Raw genomic sequence first — 16,088 nt, 5'->3', positions numbered from 1 at the left:
GGAGCTGACAGATGTTTCAGTCAGATCTGAGGAAAATAGTGTCTAGTAGGCCCATGGCCTATTTATTGGTTTCTGAGGGACTGAAGTCACATTTATTAGTCAACAAAATTTGGTAAGGAACACGCACGCAGCTGCCCATACTCTACTTGTTGAAAAGGGGTGAATTCAAAGCTCTCCTGGAGTAATGAAGATTCAAACAAAATTGTGCCTCAGAGGAATAACCAAGAATTTTGTATGTCTCTAGCAATATTTATTACTATTACTGTTATTGGACTCAAGACTCATAAAGCATTTGTACTTTGTTGACAGATGGATACACAACAGATGACATAGAATTTTACTGGAGAGGTGGGAATAATGCAGTCTCTGGAGTGGAAAGAATTGAGCTTCCTCAGTTTTCTATTGTGGAATACAAACTTGTGTCCAGGAATGTTGTCTTTGCCACAGGCAAGTGTTTCTCGTGTTTTGAGTGTTAGCTGTCTTTCACATGCCCGTTTTTGTCTTTATCTGGCTACAGGAATAACTAAAACTGGGTGGCTAGTTAATAGTTTCAAAAATAAAGAGCACTGTGGTGTTATGATGACTGAAATAAAGGATAACTGATACGTTTCACATTTTTGTGATGGTGTGGAATAAAGGATATGAAAAGTTGGTCTGGTTAAGCAAGACTGCAAGGCACATTAGGAGCAATGTCCTTTTACCTAGAGATTCCAGGAATTGAACTTTTGGGCCTTTTGGCCAAAAGGCGGGATAGAAATAAACTATAATAATAATAACTTTTGCATCAAAAATTCTGCAACATCCTGCCACTAATTCTATAAGTTATTAATCATACAGAATGGGCAGTTTGGTATAGTGGTAATAAAACTGAGAATATTAAGGGTATGTAAATGAGAACAGAAGTAACACTTAGAGGCCAGAAACTGATTGTACTGGTGCAGCAAGGATTCCCTTAGGAGCACCGTTCCTGAACCAAGTCATCAGTCAGATGTCTCTTGATTTAAAAGTTTTAGGAGTATTGCCTATATAATGTTAATTGTGCTATTTAATAACATAGTAACTGAGGAATTACTGAATTCAAGAAAAAACATTTTACAGTTATATTTGATTTATAAATGTGAATTAACTTTATCTCTTCACAGAATTTTAGATTGACTACCAGATTGTTGTTCAAAATCATTATAGATTTTCTCTAATATGCATTTAGTTTCAATGTGAACTCAGCGATTTTTAGTCAATGTCTTATAGGTATAAAAAAGTCTATCCAATGTATTTTTATTCTATAGAAGGTGAATGTATTGTCTTACTAGTGTCATCAATATTTTTATTGGATAAAAAATGTAACTAGCAACTGTTGATTTCCATCAACAACAGGTGCCTATCCAAGACTGTCACTGAGCTTTAAATTGAAGAGGAACATTGGATATTTTATTCTTCAGACCTACATGCCCTCAATACTGATTACCATTTTATCATGGGTGTCATTCTGGATCAATTATGATGCATCAGCAGCAAGAGTTGCCCTTGGTATGGAATGAGGATGATTGAGGCATTAGCATATCATATCATTATAGGTTGTTAAAACAGCTTTGTATTTAAGTGCTAGCCTAGTAGGCACAAGTGCCAAAGAACTGCATGCAGGTGAGTGAGTGGACTGACAGAGAAGGGAAGTTCCCACCTCTACAACCAGCATAGAAATGCAGCGAGTTACTACAGCTACAACTCCCAGCAGGCAAATAAAGATTTGTGCAGGCTACTAAGTTCTGTGAGCTTATTTGCAATACTGTGTTAGAGCTTGCCACAGACCAGGAGTGGCTTGCCCAATGGGGCAGAGCTCTAGCAACAACCTCCTGACAGCGAAGTCACTGCTGCTTACTGGGGAGAGGAGAGTTTGGGACTGTGTGGATGCACCAGCAGAGACAACCCAGTGCTCCCACCTGCATGTCTGTGCAACCCTGATCTTGCCACTGATCTTACCACTGTTTCACCCCTCTGCTGTGACCTTTCAGTGACTCTGCCGATGAGAGGCTATTGCTGTGGCTCTGCCTCGTTAGATGAGCCATTCCTGCAACAAGTTAATGTTCCAAGACCACTTATACCAAAATTATGTCATCTTGGTTTGTTTGACTCAAAAGCAGTACACTTATCCTCTCAGTAGTAACATCTCATTTGAGTTTCCTGAACAAGGCACTGTGGTTGATTGTTTAGTTGCTTTTGTGGGGAAGGAAAAGCAGAGGAAAGGAATAAAAGGCTCCTTTGTTTCCTCTTCTTCCCAGTTCGTCATGGATTCTTCCTTGTTAGACATATTTACAGACATGGGGTAACTTAGAGTAAAACCAGGGCTGAATTTTCTTTGAATTGCACCCATTCTCATTGCCTTCTCTCATGTGCAAAATGTATACGATTGCAACATCAGTTTTCAAACTATATTGGTTCAAGGAATTGTTTCCATATGTATGTTGCAGCCTGTTCTTGGGCATGTTCTAAGGCTCACAAGCAATTCACTCTTGCTTGACCTGTTTTGCTTTACCACTGCTCCATGTGAACTGAATGTGCACCCTGGAGCACACTTCAACACTCCCCTGTGGTACACTTTTCAGGTAAAATTGGTAGTGGTGGGCCAGCCATCTTTCGCCATTACCAATCTTCTTAGTGAGGAATCCCTGTTGAGATTCCAAAGAATTCTAAGCTTCCATGGAGCACACTTTGAAAAACACTAGGTTACATAAATTCTATATGCTCAAGATATTTCTATAGGAATCACTTTCTAGTTTGCCTTTATTTCTCATTTCACTCTATGGCCTCTTAAAGGATTTCATATATTATGATATGGTTTGGGGCAGCAAAATCAGTTTTATAGCAAGTTATCTATAGGCATTTCAAGCGCAAACTCTTCCTTTTTCCAGATCACTTTGATTGTAATAAGTGGGACATCCAAGAAACGTATAAAATCTCATTGTGAACTTTACAGAGCTATGAAACTGCATATGAGCTCTGTGGAGGGAAAAGTAGGATATAACTGTAATAACCAAATAAAACAATACCATTCCCTCTCTTTGCTTAATTGACTCTCTCAGAACACTAATAAGCTCCTGGAAATAGCTTTTAGAAAAATGCATGAAAGATCTAAATATACCTGTCTTTCTTCCCATTTTTAGGTATTACAACTGTGCTTACTATGACAACTATCAACACTCATCTACGAGAGACTTTGCCTAAGATTCCCTATGTCAAAGCCATTGACATGTATCTTATGGGTTGCTTTGTATTTGTCTTCTTGGCCTTACTTGAATATGCTTTTGTCAACTACATCTTCTTTGGGAAAGGTCCACAAAGGCAGAAGAAACTTGCTGAAAAGACAGCCAAAGCAAACAACGATCGCTCTAAATTCGAAAGCAACCGGGTAGGATTCTTCCCATCATCTGCAAGTCTGTCTTGTTTCTGGCTCCAAAACACAGTACAGATCAGTAGGATTAAGTGCAATTATCTTGCATGCTCAGTTGTATCACTGGCTTATGTAGAAACCACAGCCACATTCCTTGCCCTTTATGAATAGACCCTTATACCCTTATGCATTAAGAATGCAAAAAGGAACAGAGCGAGCAAAACATAATTCTTGAAGACTACCGGTTTACAAAGTTTAGTATCATAAGTAAAATATACTAGTTCAGGATTCACAGACCTGAGAACTTCTCTTTCCATCACTGCCATTTAATGCAATTTCTGTTGCTCCAACCACCCTTGGCGTGCCTCCAGGATGGAGGACTAACAAATTTAGTGTGGAAGTGTTTTGTTGTTGTTAATACTAAAACTGTACTTCTTCCTACAATGCCATTATAGTTTTCTAGTTCTTCGAGAGAATGGGAAATACATAATTAAGCCCAGCCATGCCTAAATGCTATCACCTATTTTTTTCAGACCAGGGAAGATTCAATGTTGTTTGTTTGTTTTGCTGTTGCATTTATGTGTTCTAAAACAAAATACCAATTTATTTAGTAGCAAAAACTCCAATCGTTTCCTATTGTATGTATTTTTAGGGGAAATTGCTAGTGGAGTGCACAGGGCCAGCTCCAGCCATGCGGGGGCCCTTGGGCATCAGCTTGCCCTGGCCCCCCAGTGGGTGGGTGTGCATGTGTGTGCATATGCACATGCACGCACCCCCCTTGCACAGCCCCCCATGGCCCCTCTACCTGTCTAGTCTTTACCATTGTCCTTAATGAAGATGGTGGCCGCAGTTTCCCTAAGGGGAATGAAGCCTCTGCTGCCATCTTTGTTGATGGCACACGTGCGTGCTATGCGTGCACATCTCTGCCATCAACTAAGATGGCGGCAGCAGCTACAGTATCTTAGGGAAGCTGCGGCCGCTATCTTCATTGAGGGCAATGCTAAAAAGCCGGCTGACAGGTAAGTGGGGTGTGTGGAGGGGGTACGGATCACAGAAGGGGAGTGGAGGGCCCCTCAGGGTCTCCTGTAGCTCCGGGGCACTCGGGCCAGGGCCCAACCTGGCCGCCCTTTAGAACCGGCCCTGGGAGTGCAGGAAGGCAGCTTTTTGTTATGAGATCTGCCTCTAAATTTAAAGTGCTATCCATGATGTGATATTAGTGGGATTATATTCAGTGATATAGATCATGGTAACTGGTATAGTAAGAGATCAAGAGCCACATATTTCAAGGTTCACCCGCAAGCACATAGTCACGGAATAATCTAACAGTGTCTCCCTTTGTGTTGTGCAGTACAGAAAGCTAAATATTAGATATAAGTTTAGACATTTAAGAAAGGCTTTAAGTGCAATGATTGTATTCCTTTGGTACCAATGAAATTTTTACTTGTTGTATTGTTACAAGTCACCACCCTGAGAAATAATAATTGATGTTTATCTAACAGCAGTGGGAGGGAGAGAGAGCTGAGATGTGTGCCTCAAGGAACATGCAGGGCTATACCACTGTAATGTATTATACAGCTTACTAGAGTGGCTGTATACTATAGCCAGCATGGATTTTTCACATTCCACAATGTTAAATTGAAAATACCCCCATGCCATTCTGATGCTTCCCATAAGCTCATAGTCCTGAACTCAGAAACGCTTGCTTAACAACCCTCTCAATTTTCATGGTGATACACAAAACAGTCAGAGAGAATAGAGAGTTCAAAGTGTAAAAAGAGAGAGAGAAAACCCTGAGCCCTTTTGGACTTTTTTCTCTGAGAGTTCTCATAATCTGTTGAAATTCATTAAAAATCATCCATGTTCACAGAGTACCTGTAATCCTAATACTGACCTTGCCCCATACTCTGACCTTCATCTTCTGTAGTTTAAAAGTTTTAAAAATGTCTGGCTGATTTTTAATTAATTTAAGAAATTTTGGCTGGAACCCTATGATAACGTGGGGCATGCCAGTAAGAACCAACTGTCAGTGTTCTAAAAGCCTCACAGCTGCTGGTCTTGGCTAATCAGGGCCACACTCACACCAGACTTTGATTTCATGGGAGACAATTCTGGCTTCCCTCAGAGAATCCTGGGAAGTGTAGTTTGTAAAGGGTGCTGAGAGGAGACTCCTAGTCCACTGACAGAGCTCCAGTGGCCAGAGTGGTTTAACAGTCAGCCACTCTGATTGAAGGTCTGTGAGGGGAACAGGGCATCTCCTAGCAACTCTCAGCACCCTTCACTAACTACACTTCCCAGGATTCTTTGAGAGAAGCCATGACTCTCCAAAGTGAAATAAAAGTCTGGTGTGGATGTGGCTAGGGACAGCTTTGGTTTAAATTTGGGTGGCCTGCTGTAGAATAAAAAGGTGAGGGAAACACTGAAAAGCAATGATACTGTTCAAAATGTTTTCCTTTTGGAAAGGAAAGGGTTTTCCCCTCTGCCCAGTGCCCACCCACCCAATCTCCTCCCCTCCCCGGGTCAGTATTGGACTACAACCTGGGAGACCAGGGTTTGAATCCCCACACAGCCATGAAGCTGACTGGGTGACCTTGGGCCAGTCACTGTCTCTCAGCCTCAGAGGAAGGCAATGGTAAAACCACCCTGAATACCATTTACCATGAAAACCCTATTCAAAGGGTCGCCCTACGTTTGGTTGACTTGAAGGCAGTCCATTTCCATTTTCAAACATGATTGCACAGAAATAAATCCCATTGAACTCCAGCTAGGGTTGCAAGGCCCAGCCTCCAAGAGGTCTTCTGTATCTTTAAAAGTTGTGCAGGGGGAAGGGAGAATTTCACCTTGTGGTTTTTCCCATTTCAGTGCTGCAAGAAAACCTGTACTTGGCTGAATTTTCTCTTCTCTTAAAGATACAGAATCATTCTCAGGCCCTGAGCCTAGCAACCCTAGATCAAACCCACCCTCCCTTCTCCCTCCTATCCCCTCCCCATCACCTTCCAATCCCCCTTTCCTCCTCCTCCTCCTCCCCATGGTCAGTTTTACCTATCTTAAGCATGATTGCATAGGAGTAAATCCCATTGAACTCAATAAGCATGCAAATGATCAGACCTGCTTTTCCCCTCCTTCTCGTCTCCTCTCCCTTCTTCCTTTCCCCTCTTCCTTCTTCCTCCACCGCTGCCCACTCCAGCCCTCCCTCCCTCCCCCCAGTCAGTTTTACCTATCCTAAGCATGATTGCATGGGAGTAAATCCCACTGAACTCAATAAACATGCAAATGATCATACCTGTCCTTCTCCTCCCCTCCCCCTCCTGCCTGCTCCCATCCCAGTCCTCCCCTCTGCCTTTCCTCCCCTCCCTCCTCCTCCTCCTCCCCTCCCCATCCCCTGTGGTCAGTTTCACCTATCCTAAGCATGATTGCAGGGGAGTAAATCCCACTGAACTCAGTAAGCATGCAAATGATCAATCCATTCTCAGCAAGCTTGCACAGGATCCCATTTCTTACCTCCCGGATTAAAAAGCAGGGAAATTCACGAATAGGCAAAAAACCTTGCGTTTTAAGAAAGTACCTATAGCCCACAGATATTTCTATCAAACATTAAAAAGCAGGGAAATTGGGCAGCTATAGTGAATGCACCAGGGGAGCAGGAGGAAAAAAGGCCTGATTAATTCAAGAGAGTTCTTAATGTACTGAAGCAATTAATCCATATAGTTACAAATGAGCAATCTGCCCCCAGGGTCTCAAAGAGAATCATTGTACATCTCCATCATTGAGATCAATTGTGCTTCTTTTTATTTATCAGGAATTCCCACTTTTTAAAAAAAGATACACCTTGGTATGAAGATCCTGGTCCAAGACTCTGAGACCTTCCACACCATTTTTTTTTACCACACCCTTTTCATGAACAGGCATCAATACACAAACTGGAGAAATTGCAGTATCTGTAGAAAGACAGATTTATCTGAGAAGGTGAAACCAGTATCAGAAGCAAAAATCTGAGGCCCAAAAAACATTTGCATCCAAATTACTTTCATCTCAAAGGATACCAAATCATTAAAAGTGTTTGAAAACATGGTCAAGACTTTCCTCTTCTCCCAGGCATTTTAGCATGTGTTTTATACTGTTTAAATTTTTAAATTGTGTTTTAAATTGTTTTTATAAGATCTGTTTTAAATTGTATTTATTTTAATGTTTTTAGTTACTGTAAACCGCCCAGAGAGCTTCGGCTATGGGGCGGTATACAAGTATAATAAAATAAATAAAATAAAAATAAATAATATTGGACTGCCCTACAAATTGGTCAAAATGCAAACACAATTTGGGTTGGTCTTTCAGGGTCCAATCCACTTCCTGTGTAGCTTGGAAGAATTTGGTAACATGTGCCTCTGAGCATATGGTGAGTGGTGGCAACATCTGCAATCAGCCCAAATAATACAAAGAAGAGATGTGCCGTGCTGATCTTGTTTTAGCAGGGAGGAAGCAACATTAAGACAGTTGATATAGTTCAGATGGTCACTTTAAATATGTCTGATTTACTTTGCAATTTTAGTGAAGTTTCCTATAGCAAATCACTTTCTTTTGTTTCTGTTTCTGTGAACATGTGAAGTACAGCAACACTTTGCAAAATTTACACTAATAAAACTTCAAACATAATTGTGGAATAATGGCACTGACTTCTACAGAATAGTCTCCAGTGGACCTCAGGAGTGTCTCAATTTGCACAAGATAAAACAGTGGGAGGTGAAATATATTCTAGCACAATTCTAGGTCTATGTTTTTAATTGACCGTGCTCACCTTGCCTTAAATGAAGTGATTTAAACATAGCAGGCTGAAAACATGTATCCTCTTTTTTCCAACAGCTAGAGTCATTGCTGAAGTAGCAACATATTGTAATCAGTCTGATTTTACATCAAACTTCAGTTTCAGATTCAACTGTTAATGCACCCAAAATAGAAATAGAACATAACCTTCAATTTGAAACACAAAGGCCTGTCTTCACCATCATATGACATTGACCAATAAAAAGGCTTTGAAATTAATAAAAAATAAATTTGACACAGGTGTCTAGGATGAATAATGAGGGAAATAAAATTTTCTATATTAGATTCTCTGTAGAAACATTAGTAACACAGGAAAGAAGCAAAGTAAGAACACCAACAAACATACAAAAATATTCATTCATTCATCATTTTATTTGTATGCCACCTTTCCACAAAAAAATTGTGCTCAAAGTGGCTTACAACAAGGTGAACAGAAGTACATCTCAAAAACAATTGCAAAAACAATTTCCTAATAATAAAAAATAATAAAACAGTAATGTAACAGTAAATCTAACAGCAAACAAGAACAACTTCAATATAATCAAAGGGATCTTGATAGGCTTGAGGATTGGGTTGAAAACAACAAAATGAAATTCAACAGGGATAAATGCAAAGTTCTACACCTAGGAAAAAGAAACCAAATGCACAGTTATAAGATGGGGGATACGTGGCTCAGCAATATGACGTGAGAAAGTTCTTCGAATTGTTGTTGATCACAAGCTGAATATGAGCCAACAGTGCAATGCGGCTGCACAAAAGACAAATGCTATTTTAGGCTGCATGTGGTGTAGTGGTTAAGGTGTTGGACTACGATCTGGGAGACCAGGGCTCGAATCCCCACATAGCCATAAAGCTCACTGGGTGACTTCGGGCCAGTCACTGCCTCTCAGCCTCAGAGGGAGGCAATGGTAAATCCCCTCTGAATACCGCTTACCATGAAAACCCTATTCATAGCGTAGCCGTAAGTCAGAATAGACTTGAAGGCAGTCCATTTCCGTTTTAACGTAAGTATAGTTTCCAAATTGTGTGAAGTACTATTTCCCTTCTATTCAGGCCTGGTTATCTATTCAGTTCTGGACACCAAACTTTAAGAAGGATGTGGACAAACTGGAAAAGGTTCAAAGGGCAACAAGGATGATTGGGGACTGGAAACAAAGCCCTATGAGGAGAGACTGAAAGAACTGAACATGTTTGTCCTTGAGAAAAGAAGATTGGGGAGAGATATGATAGCACTGTTCAAGTGCTTGAAAGGTTGCCACACAGGGGAGGGGCAGGATCTCTTCTCAATCATCCCAGAGTACAGGACACAGAATAATGGGCCAAGACACAGGAAGCCAGATTTCGGCTAAACATCAGGAAAAAACTTCCTAACTGTTAGAGCAGTACAACTAGGGCTGGTTCTAAAGGGTAGCCAGGTGGGGCACTGGCATGAGGGCCCATGGGGCTACAGAGGCCCCTGAGGGCCCCCTCCACTCCCCTTCCACAATCCATGGCAGGAGCTGCGGATTGCAGGGCAGGAGGAGCTTCCAAGCCACCCGCCATCCCCCCGCTTCACCTACCTTTCTCTCTGTTGTTTTTTGCAGTGCGTGCAGGGTTGCCATCAATCAAGATGGCGGCCAAGGTTTCCGTAAGGGGCTGAAGCCTCTGCCGCCATCTTGGTTGATGGCAGCAATGCACGAGCTCATTCCATCAACCAAGATGGTGGCAGAGGCTTCAGCCCCTATGGAAACCTCGGCTGCCATCTTGATTGATGGCAACCCTGCATGTGCAGTGCACGCAGCTGCAAAAAACAGCAGAGAAAGGTAGGTGAAGCGGGGGGATAGCGGGGGCGTGGTGGGCGGCTCGGAAGCTCCTGTCCTGTGATCCGCGCTCCTGCCATGGATCACAGAAGGGGAGCGGAGGGGCCCGGGGCAGGCTGGTGCCCAAGGGCCCCGGCATGCCTGGAGCCGGCCCTGAGTACAACAATGGAACCAATTCACTAGGGAGGTGGTGGGCTCTCCAACACTGGAGGCATTCAAGAGGCAGTTGGACAGGCACCTGTTGGGTATGCATTAACTTGGATTCCTGCATTGAGCAGGGTGTGAGACTCGATGGCCTTATGGACCCCTTCCAACTCTATGACTCTATTTTATGACTCTATGACTATGCCCCTAGGCAGAAATTGCTCCCAAATTGAATTTACAGCTATATAGTTGTTTCTGCCACTGACGGGTATGTGTATGGCCTAGAGGGAGGAATGCCGGGAAGCCCAATCAAATTAGAGATGTAAGTTGACTGATGCGTGACACTGTGCAAAACTGTCAAAAAATGAAATTCATAACAATGAGTTTGCTTCTATCCCTGAAAGGGGTACTACTATCAAGATGTAGTATACTCAAATGGTTGCTGTGATAATTCTAGAGATGTAAACTGAGTGGCTGATCATGCCACTGCACAAGATTGGTCAAAAACTAATTCACAACAATAAGTTTGTGTTTGCTTCTTTAAAAGCGTAATAATATTAAGATATATTTAGCTGGTTGCTGGTTCCGACTTGTAACTATGGAATGTATGTCCTCCATGGAGCAATGCTGAGAAGCAGCCAATACCTGATTTAATAACAATTAGTTTGTCTGGGGAAAGCCCCAGAGAACCCCCCAAAACACTGACTAGACCCAGGGACAACAAATCTTTGTGTAAACCAGAAAGCATCGTCTTAACTTGCAGAACAAATCTTCCAAAAAAATAAAAAGTTGAAGAAAGAAACAATTCATACTGACATTAATGGCACCTGACCTGAGTGCCACGCCATCCTCCTAACCCTGCCTGGTCTAACAGGATCTTTCTTCAGTAATAGTAAGTGACTCCCCACCCAACCGAAGTCCAAAGAACCAACCAAGAGACAGTAGATGCATGTTTCTCCTTCACTCCCTCCCTCCTTCATTCTGCACCTTGTAGCAAAGTGACTATTTTCCTTCCCCACAACCCTAATAACTTAAAATAGAAACTAATGAAGCCTCCAATTTTTAGGCCAGATAGTGGTTCCTCTTCCCCTTTGTGCAATCTCTTTCTGATCTTTTGAGGTATTTGTACTCCTGGGGAATTTGTCACATTGGGGAAAGCAAGCAGTTATGACAGTTATGGGGCTTTGAAATGAATTTGTGAGGAAGGATTTTGAGGAATCAAGCAGGAGTGGTAAAGGCAGACTTGTACATGAGTCAGTACAGGCTTCACAATATGAGCCCTCTACTGAAAACAATCCATATAACCAGTTTTAATAATTCAGCATGCACATTTTAAAATCAGCAGAGAGATCAATGAGCCCACCTAATATTTTCTAAGTAGAATTCTTAATATTGACAATGGCAAGGAGGCACAGTACAATTTCCATAGTGTATGGAAATGAAATTCAAAACTTCCCCTTTTAATCTGCTGATACACCTCAATACCTTCATTATGATCTTCAGTAGGATTTGTTATACTGTTTTCAAAATGTTTATTTATACTGGTCTTCAGTGTTTTAGTAATATCTGCTAAATCTAAAGATGTTAAAGTCATGTTAGGACGGTTAGGTTTATTGAATTTATGTATCTCTTCCCACAACAAAGTTCTGAAGCAATTTACAAGAAAGAAAACAATTATCTGAAAGGAGTTATGAAAGGCTGATCAAGAAAATTAAGTTCCTAGACATATCTTTTAAAAGTGGACTTCTGTGTGCTTCCCCTTTTTTTAACGTTTAGGAGGTCTGACTAACTTTCAGTGAAAATAAAAGGTAGACAATGTGTTAAATTGTTTGTGGATTGCAATCATTTCTGAAAGATTTATCATGCCCACCAAGATGGACAAAAAAGAGGAAGTCCATTCCAGGTGATTTTAAAGGTGGCTACATGGTAGATAACCCACAATTTTTTCACACACCTTCTGGAACAGATTGGCTTTTGGTGCACAATCACATTGGATTTTCAAGTGGAGATAGAATCGAATGCCTAAGGCCAATCCATGCAGACTTCAAGATGTGACATCAGCTTGCACATATTCAGCACAGGCAATAACAACATAGCATAAGGTTAACATAGTCAAGTTGAAAATCCTAGCTGTCATGGACTAATGACATATTGTCTTGATGGATAATATATTTGTCTGATCCTAGAACTTCCTGCATTCATTGGCACTTAATATTATTTCACTGACATCACTGTAATATACTTGCTTTCTAGAATAGAGCAAGATCAATTCCTAGTAAATAGAAAGCTCCAAAAAGATAAGAACTTCAAAAACTGCTGGTTATAATTACATTTTAGGAATAGCAAGGAACAAGTGAACTTGCACTTTCAGTTGAACTAAGGTTGTAATCCTAAAGTTGTCCAAAAGCCACTGTGGGGAACAGGATGTTGGACTAGATAAGCCTATGGACTGATCGAACAGGGCTCTTATAGCAATATTCACATGTGTGGACCAGGTTATTGGTGTTGGATAGTAGAGGTACAAGGCAGAAAAAGTCCAGAAATTGGGCCAGAATTGAAAAAGTTTGAGAAACGTTGACATAGTATAACAGTAAGAGCAACAACAACAGGAAGTAGGCTCACAACACTTAATAGCATTCAGTGTGTCACATTTTCTCTGTCATTCTTACAACAAAAACATGAGTATGCAGAATTGATGTAAGAAAGATGTTTCAAATTTTGTTTTCCACATATAATCAAATATTCTAGTAGCCAAATGAGGGGATTCGCTGCTGACAGACTGGAGCCAAAATAGGGCAACTGAGAAACAAGAGGGAGATATATCATCATTGTCAGGTGAACCCTGAGGTTCAAAACATTAAAAACAAAACAAAACTCAAAATAGCCTGGTGAAGACCCAGCTTGCTCAATAACCTCCAATGTTCAACTCCAAGAGCTGAAAATGAGAACTGGGGAGAGGACAGTGGAATGCTTTGATTGAGGACCTTATAGCTTATAATATCCTGGGAGAGGGCATGGTTAGCTGGCTGGCTGGCTGGCTAGGACCCAGAACATGAGCACTTCTGTTAGAGAGTGAGGCTACACTGCAGGTCTCACTTGTTTTATATTTATGCTATTGGTACAACTCTTAATCCTTACCACTTGATATGGCAATATTTCATTTCATGGGGGCTAACTGCATGTCTAAGGGCATAATTAAACCTCTCTTGCTCATTATGATATAGTATGTCTTTTATTTATTGAAAACAATTATGAATATCATTATGCATTTGTTTCTAACTAGGTGGACATGCATGGGAACATTTTGCTTACATCACTTGAAATTCACAATGAAGTTGCAAGCAATGAGGTCACCACAGGTGTCACTGATCCTCAGAATTCAACAATATCCTTTGACAACTCAGGTATCCAGTACAGAAAACAGAGTTCACATCGAGAAAACCTTGGAAGGCGTACATTGGACAGAACTGGCACCCACACCAAGAAGAGTCATTTACGGAGAAGGTCTTCACAGCTAAAGATAAAAATTCCTGACCTAACAGATGTGAACGCTATAGACAGATGGTCAAGAATGGTGTTTCCTTTCACATTTTCTCTTTTCAACTTAATCTATTGGCTATACTATGTCAACTAAATTGACTTCACTTTTTTTAAAAAAAAGACTTCAACAAGTGAAAAACTACTTTGCCTGTTATTTTGTATGTGTACATAAGAACTTTTACACTATATATAATATAATATATATATAAATATATTTAAAATCCTGTTTATGTGTGTACATATATTGTGAAATAATGTGTATTATACCCATAGTGCATACACATATACACTATATATATACACACACTCTTTCTCTCTATACTTATGGAAGATAAAGGACAATTTAACATAGAATGTACATTAAGTGATTTAGTTAACAAAAATGGAGAGACAAGCGCTCTGAAAATATTAAGCTTTGAGAAAGCTAAAACTTACAAAAGACCACCAAAATATTTTTCAGACCTCTGTGATTCCATCAGAATTCTATGATGTTGTTTGTAGAAACGGACTGCTCATTAACTGATTTTTTTAAAGTAATTTGTATTGCATGTTATCAACTAATCATTGAACCACATTGATTTTATTTGCTAATGGTTTTTGTTTTATATTTTAGCACAGATAATTTTCCCTATCAAAAATGGCATAGCTTTTCAGCAGTCACTTGTCTATACTTAGGCAGCAAGTTAAATCTTGATCAGGAGATCAGTTTGTTTAATGATCATAGAGCTTTAAAGCATTCTCCTTAAGAATCTGTTCAACAATGAAAAGTAGCCTCTGATAAGCACTTCAGTGAACTATGTAATATTTTAATCTGGGCTACATCCAATTACAGTACAGTTTTTGGGGGGAAACCCTCCATATTGTTTCAGAAATGTTGTTTGAAATGCAGTTGCTGCTAACATTTTCACCATCTTTTCTTATACATAGTTATAAAATCTTCTATGCAGGGCTACTATAATCTGAGGATATTCCTTAGGAGGAAAACCTTAGCACATCCATAATGCCATGCTTTGCTGTACCTATCACCCCTTTTCAAAATCTACATTTTACAGTGGATATTGGAAGGGAGCAGGCAGGAATAACAAATCAGTTCCATGGAAGAAGAAATAAGGTTTTTCAAAGCTTCTCTTTGCCACAGAGCTTTCCAAATTACCAGAATGCCAGGACCTGATAATCCTTGCTCAATGTTTCCTTAAATATTAGTATTCCACTGATAATCTACAAGATACCTCAGGTTAATTATTTAACAGAAGGCAAGTCTAGCTATATTCTTTTTAAACAAAACTGAAAAGGGGAAAACATGCATTCACATTACCAAACATTCCTATAACATGATTAATGCAAGATATATTTGCATAATATGCATATATATGAATATTTTACCCAAATTTTCTTTCTAGTACTTGCTACTGTGACGGCATGCTATATCATACTTTTGTTTCTGTGATGTTACAGTTTTCCTCTCTAGAATTAAACCAATATAGCACTTCTAATGTGTAAATTCAGTAACAGAACATTTTCACATCATTTTGTACATATATACACTAAAACTGCTAGTATAGCTGATATGCTACATTCACAAACCATAAATAATAGAAAACAAATGTCTTGCTTCAGTATTGAATACATTCAGTCATTTTCCTTTCACAAAATGTTTCATTTTTGTTTTCCTTCTGATTCGCATCCTAAACATTTCCTAACCAGTAGATTCTGGTAGTTAGAATGCATTCATTTCAGTGCTGTGAACTTAGCAAACAGTTTAACAGAATCTTATCTTTCTAAAAAAATTAAAATAAATATATATATATTACCCATAAATATAATTTACTGCAATGAGTTGAATGGATATCAAAAGGGTTTTAGAGCAAAATGGATGTGCAGATATTTGGGAAGTGCAGTTCACCAATTGTATTCCCCATTCCTTTCGTTATGGCAGTTTGCACTATAATAATGATGGTTGGGTTGCATCTGAACTTTTCTAGCCTTAAGTGTGTGGAAGAGAAGAGCCTTTGTTTTTCCTGTCATACCATTAAAGGACCACTTTCCACATTACAGGAATGCTTTTTGCATGTCACTCCCACAAAAATAGTACACTCTAGAAAAGGGTTTTATATCGCAGCTGAGCTAAAACTAGTCAGATCTGGTTTCATTTTTACATGTTTGAGAACACCTATTTTTCATTTTGAAAAACTTTTAAAAACTGTATTTCATTAACGAAGTGATTTGAAAAAAAGTTTTACCGTGATATGAATACTGAATTCTGTTTAACCTCAGCTGATAACACATTTGCTTTTGGGAACAACATAGATATATGCCAGGAATCTGAGGTAGCTTGCTAGAGACCATGGCTTTCTTGGATGAAAATGTATAAACTAAAGGTATGTGAAAATTATACATAGTAGACT

The 16,088-nt window shown here is 39.8% G+C and overlaps 1 protein-coding gene across 1 annotated transcript in view; it reads left to right on the top strand.

Annotated features, from left to right (window-relative positions):
• Positions 1-13,837, top strand: part of GABRB3 (gamma-aminobutyric acid type A receptor subunit beta3) — a 136,705-nt gene extending 122,868 nt beyond the window's left edge. The window contains exons 6-9 of the mRNA XM_061629413.1: positions 310-447; positions 1,375-1,527; positions 3,159-3,403; positions 13,427-13,837. Of these exons, the coding sequence (XP_061485397.1) occupies positions 310-447; positions 1,375-1,527; positions 3,159-3,403; positions 13,427-13,777 (887 nt within the window). The 3' untranslated portion in view covers positions 13,778-13,837. The remainder of the gene's footprint in view (positions 1-309; positions 448-1,374; positions 1,528-3,158; positions 3,404-13,426) is intronic.
• The last annotated feature ends 2,251 nt before the right edge of the window (positions 13,838-16,088 follow it).

Source organism: Rhineura floridana, chromosome 5 (genome assembly GCF_030035675.1).
Source record: "Rhineura floridana isolate rRhiFlo1 chromosome 5, rRhiFlo1.hap2, whole genome shotgun sequence".
NCBI lineage: Eukaryota > Metazoa > Chordata > Lepidosauria > Squamata > Rhineuridae > Rhineura > Rhineura floridana.
Note: the sequence above shows the minus strand (reverse complement) of the source record. Positions and strands in the feature narration are given on the sequence as shown.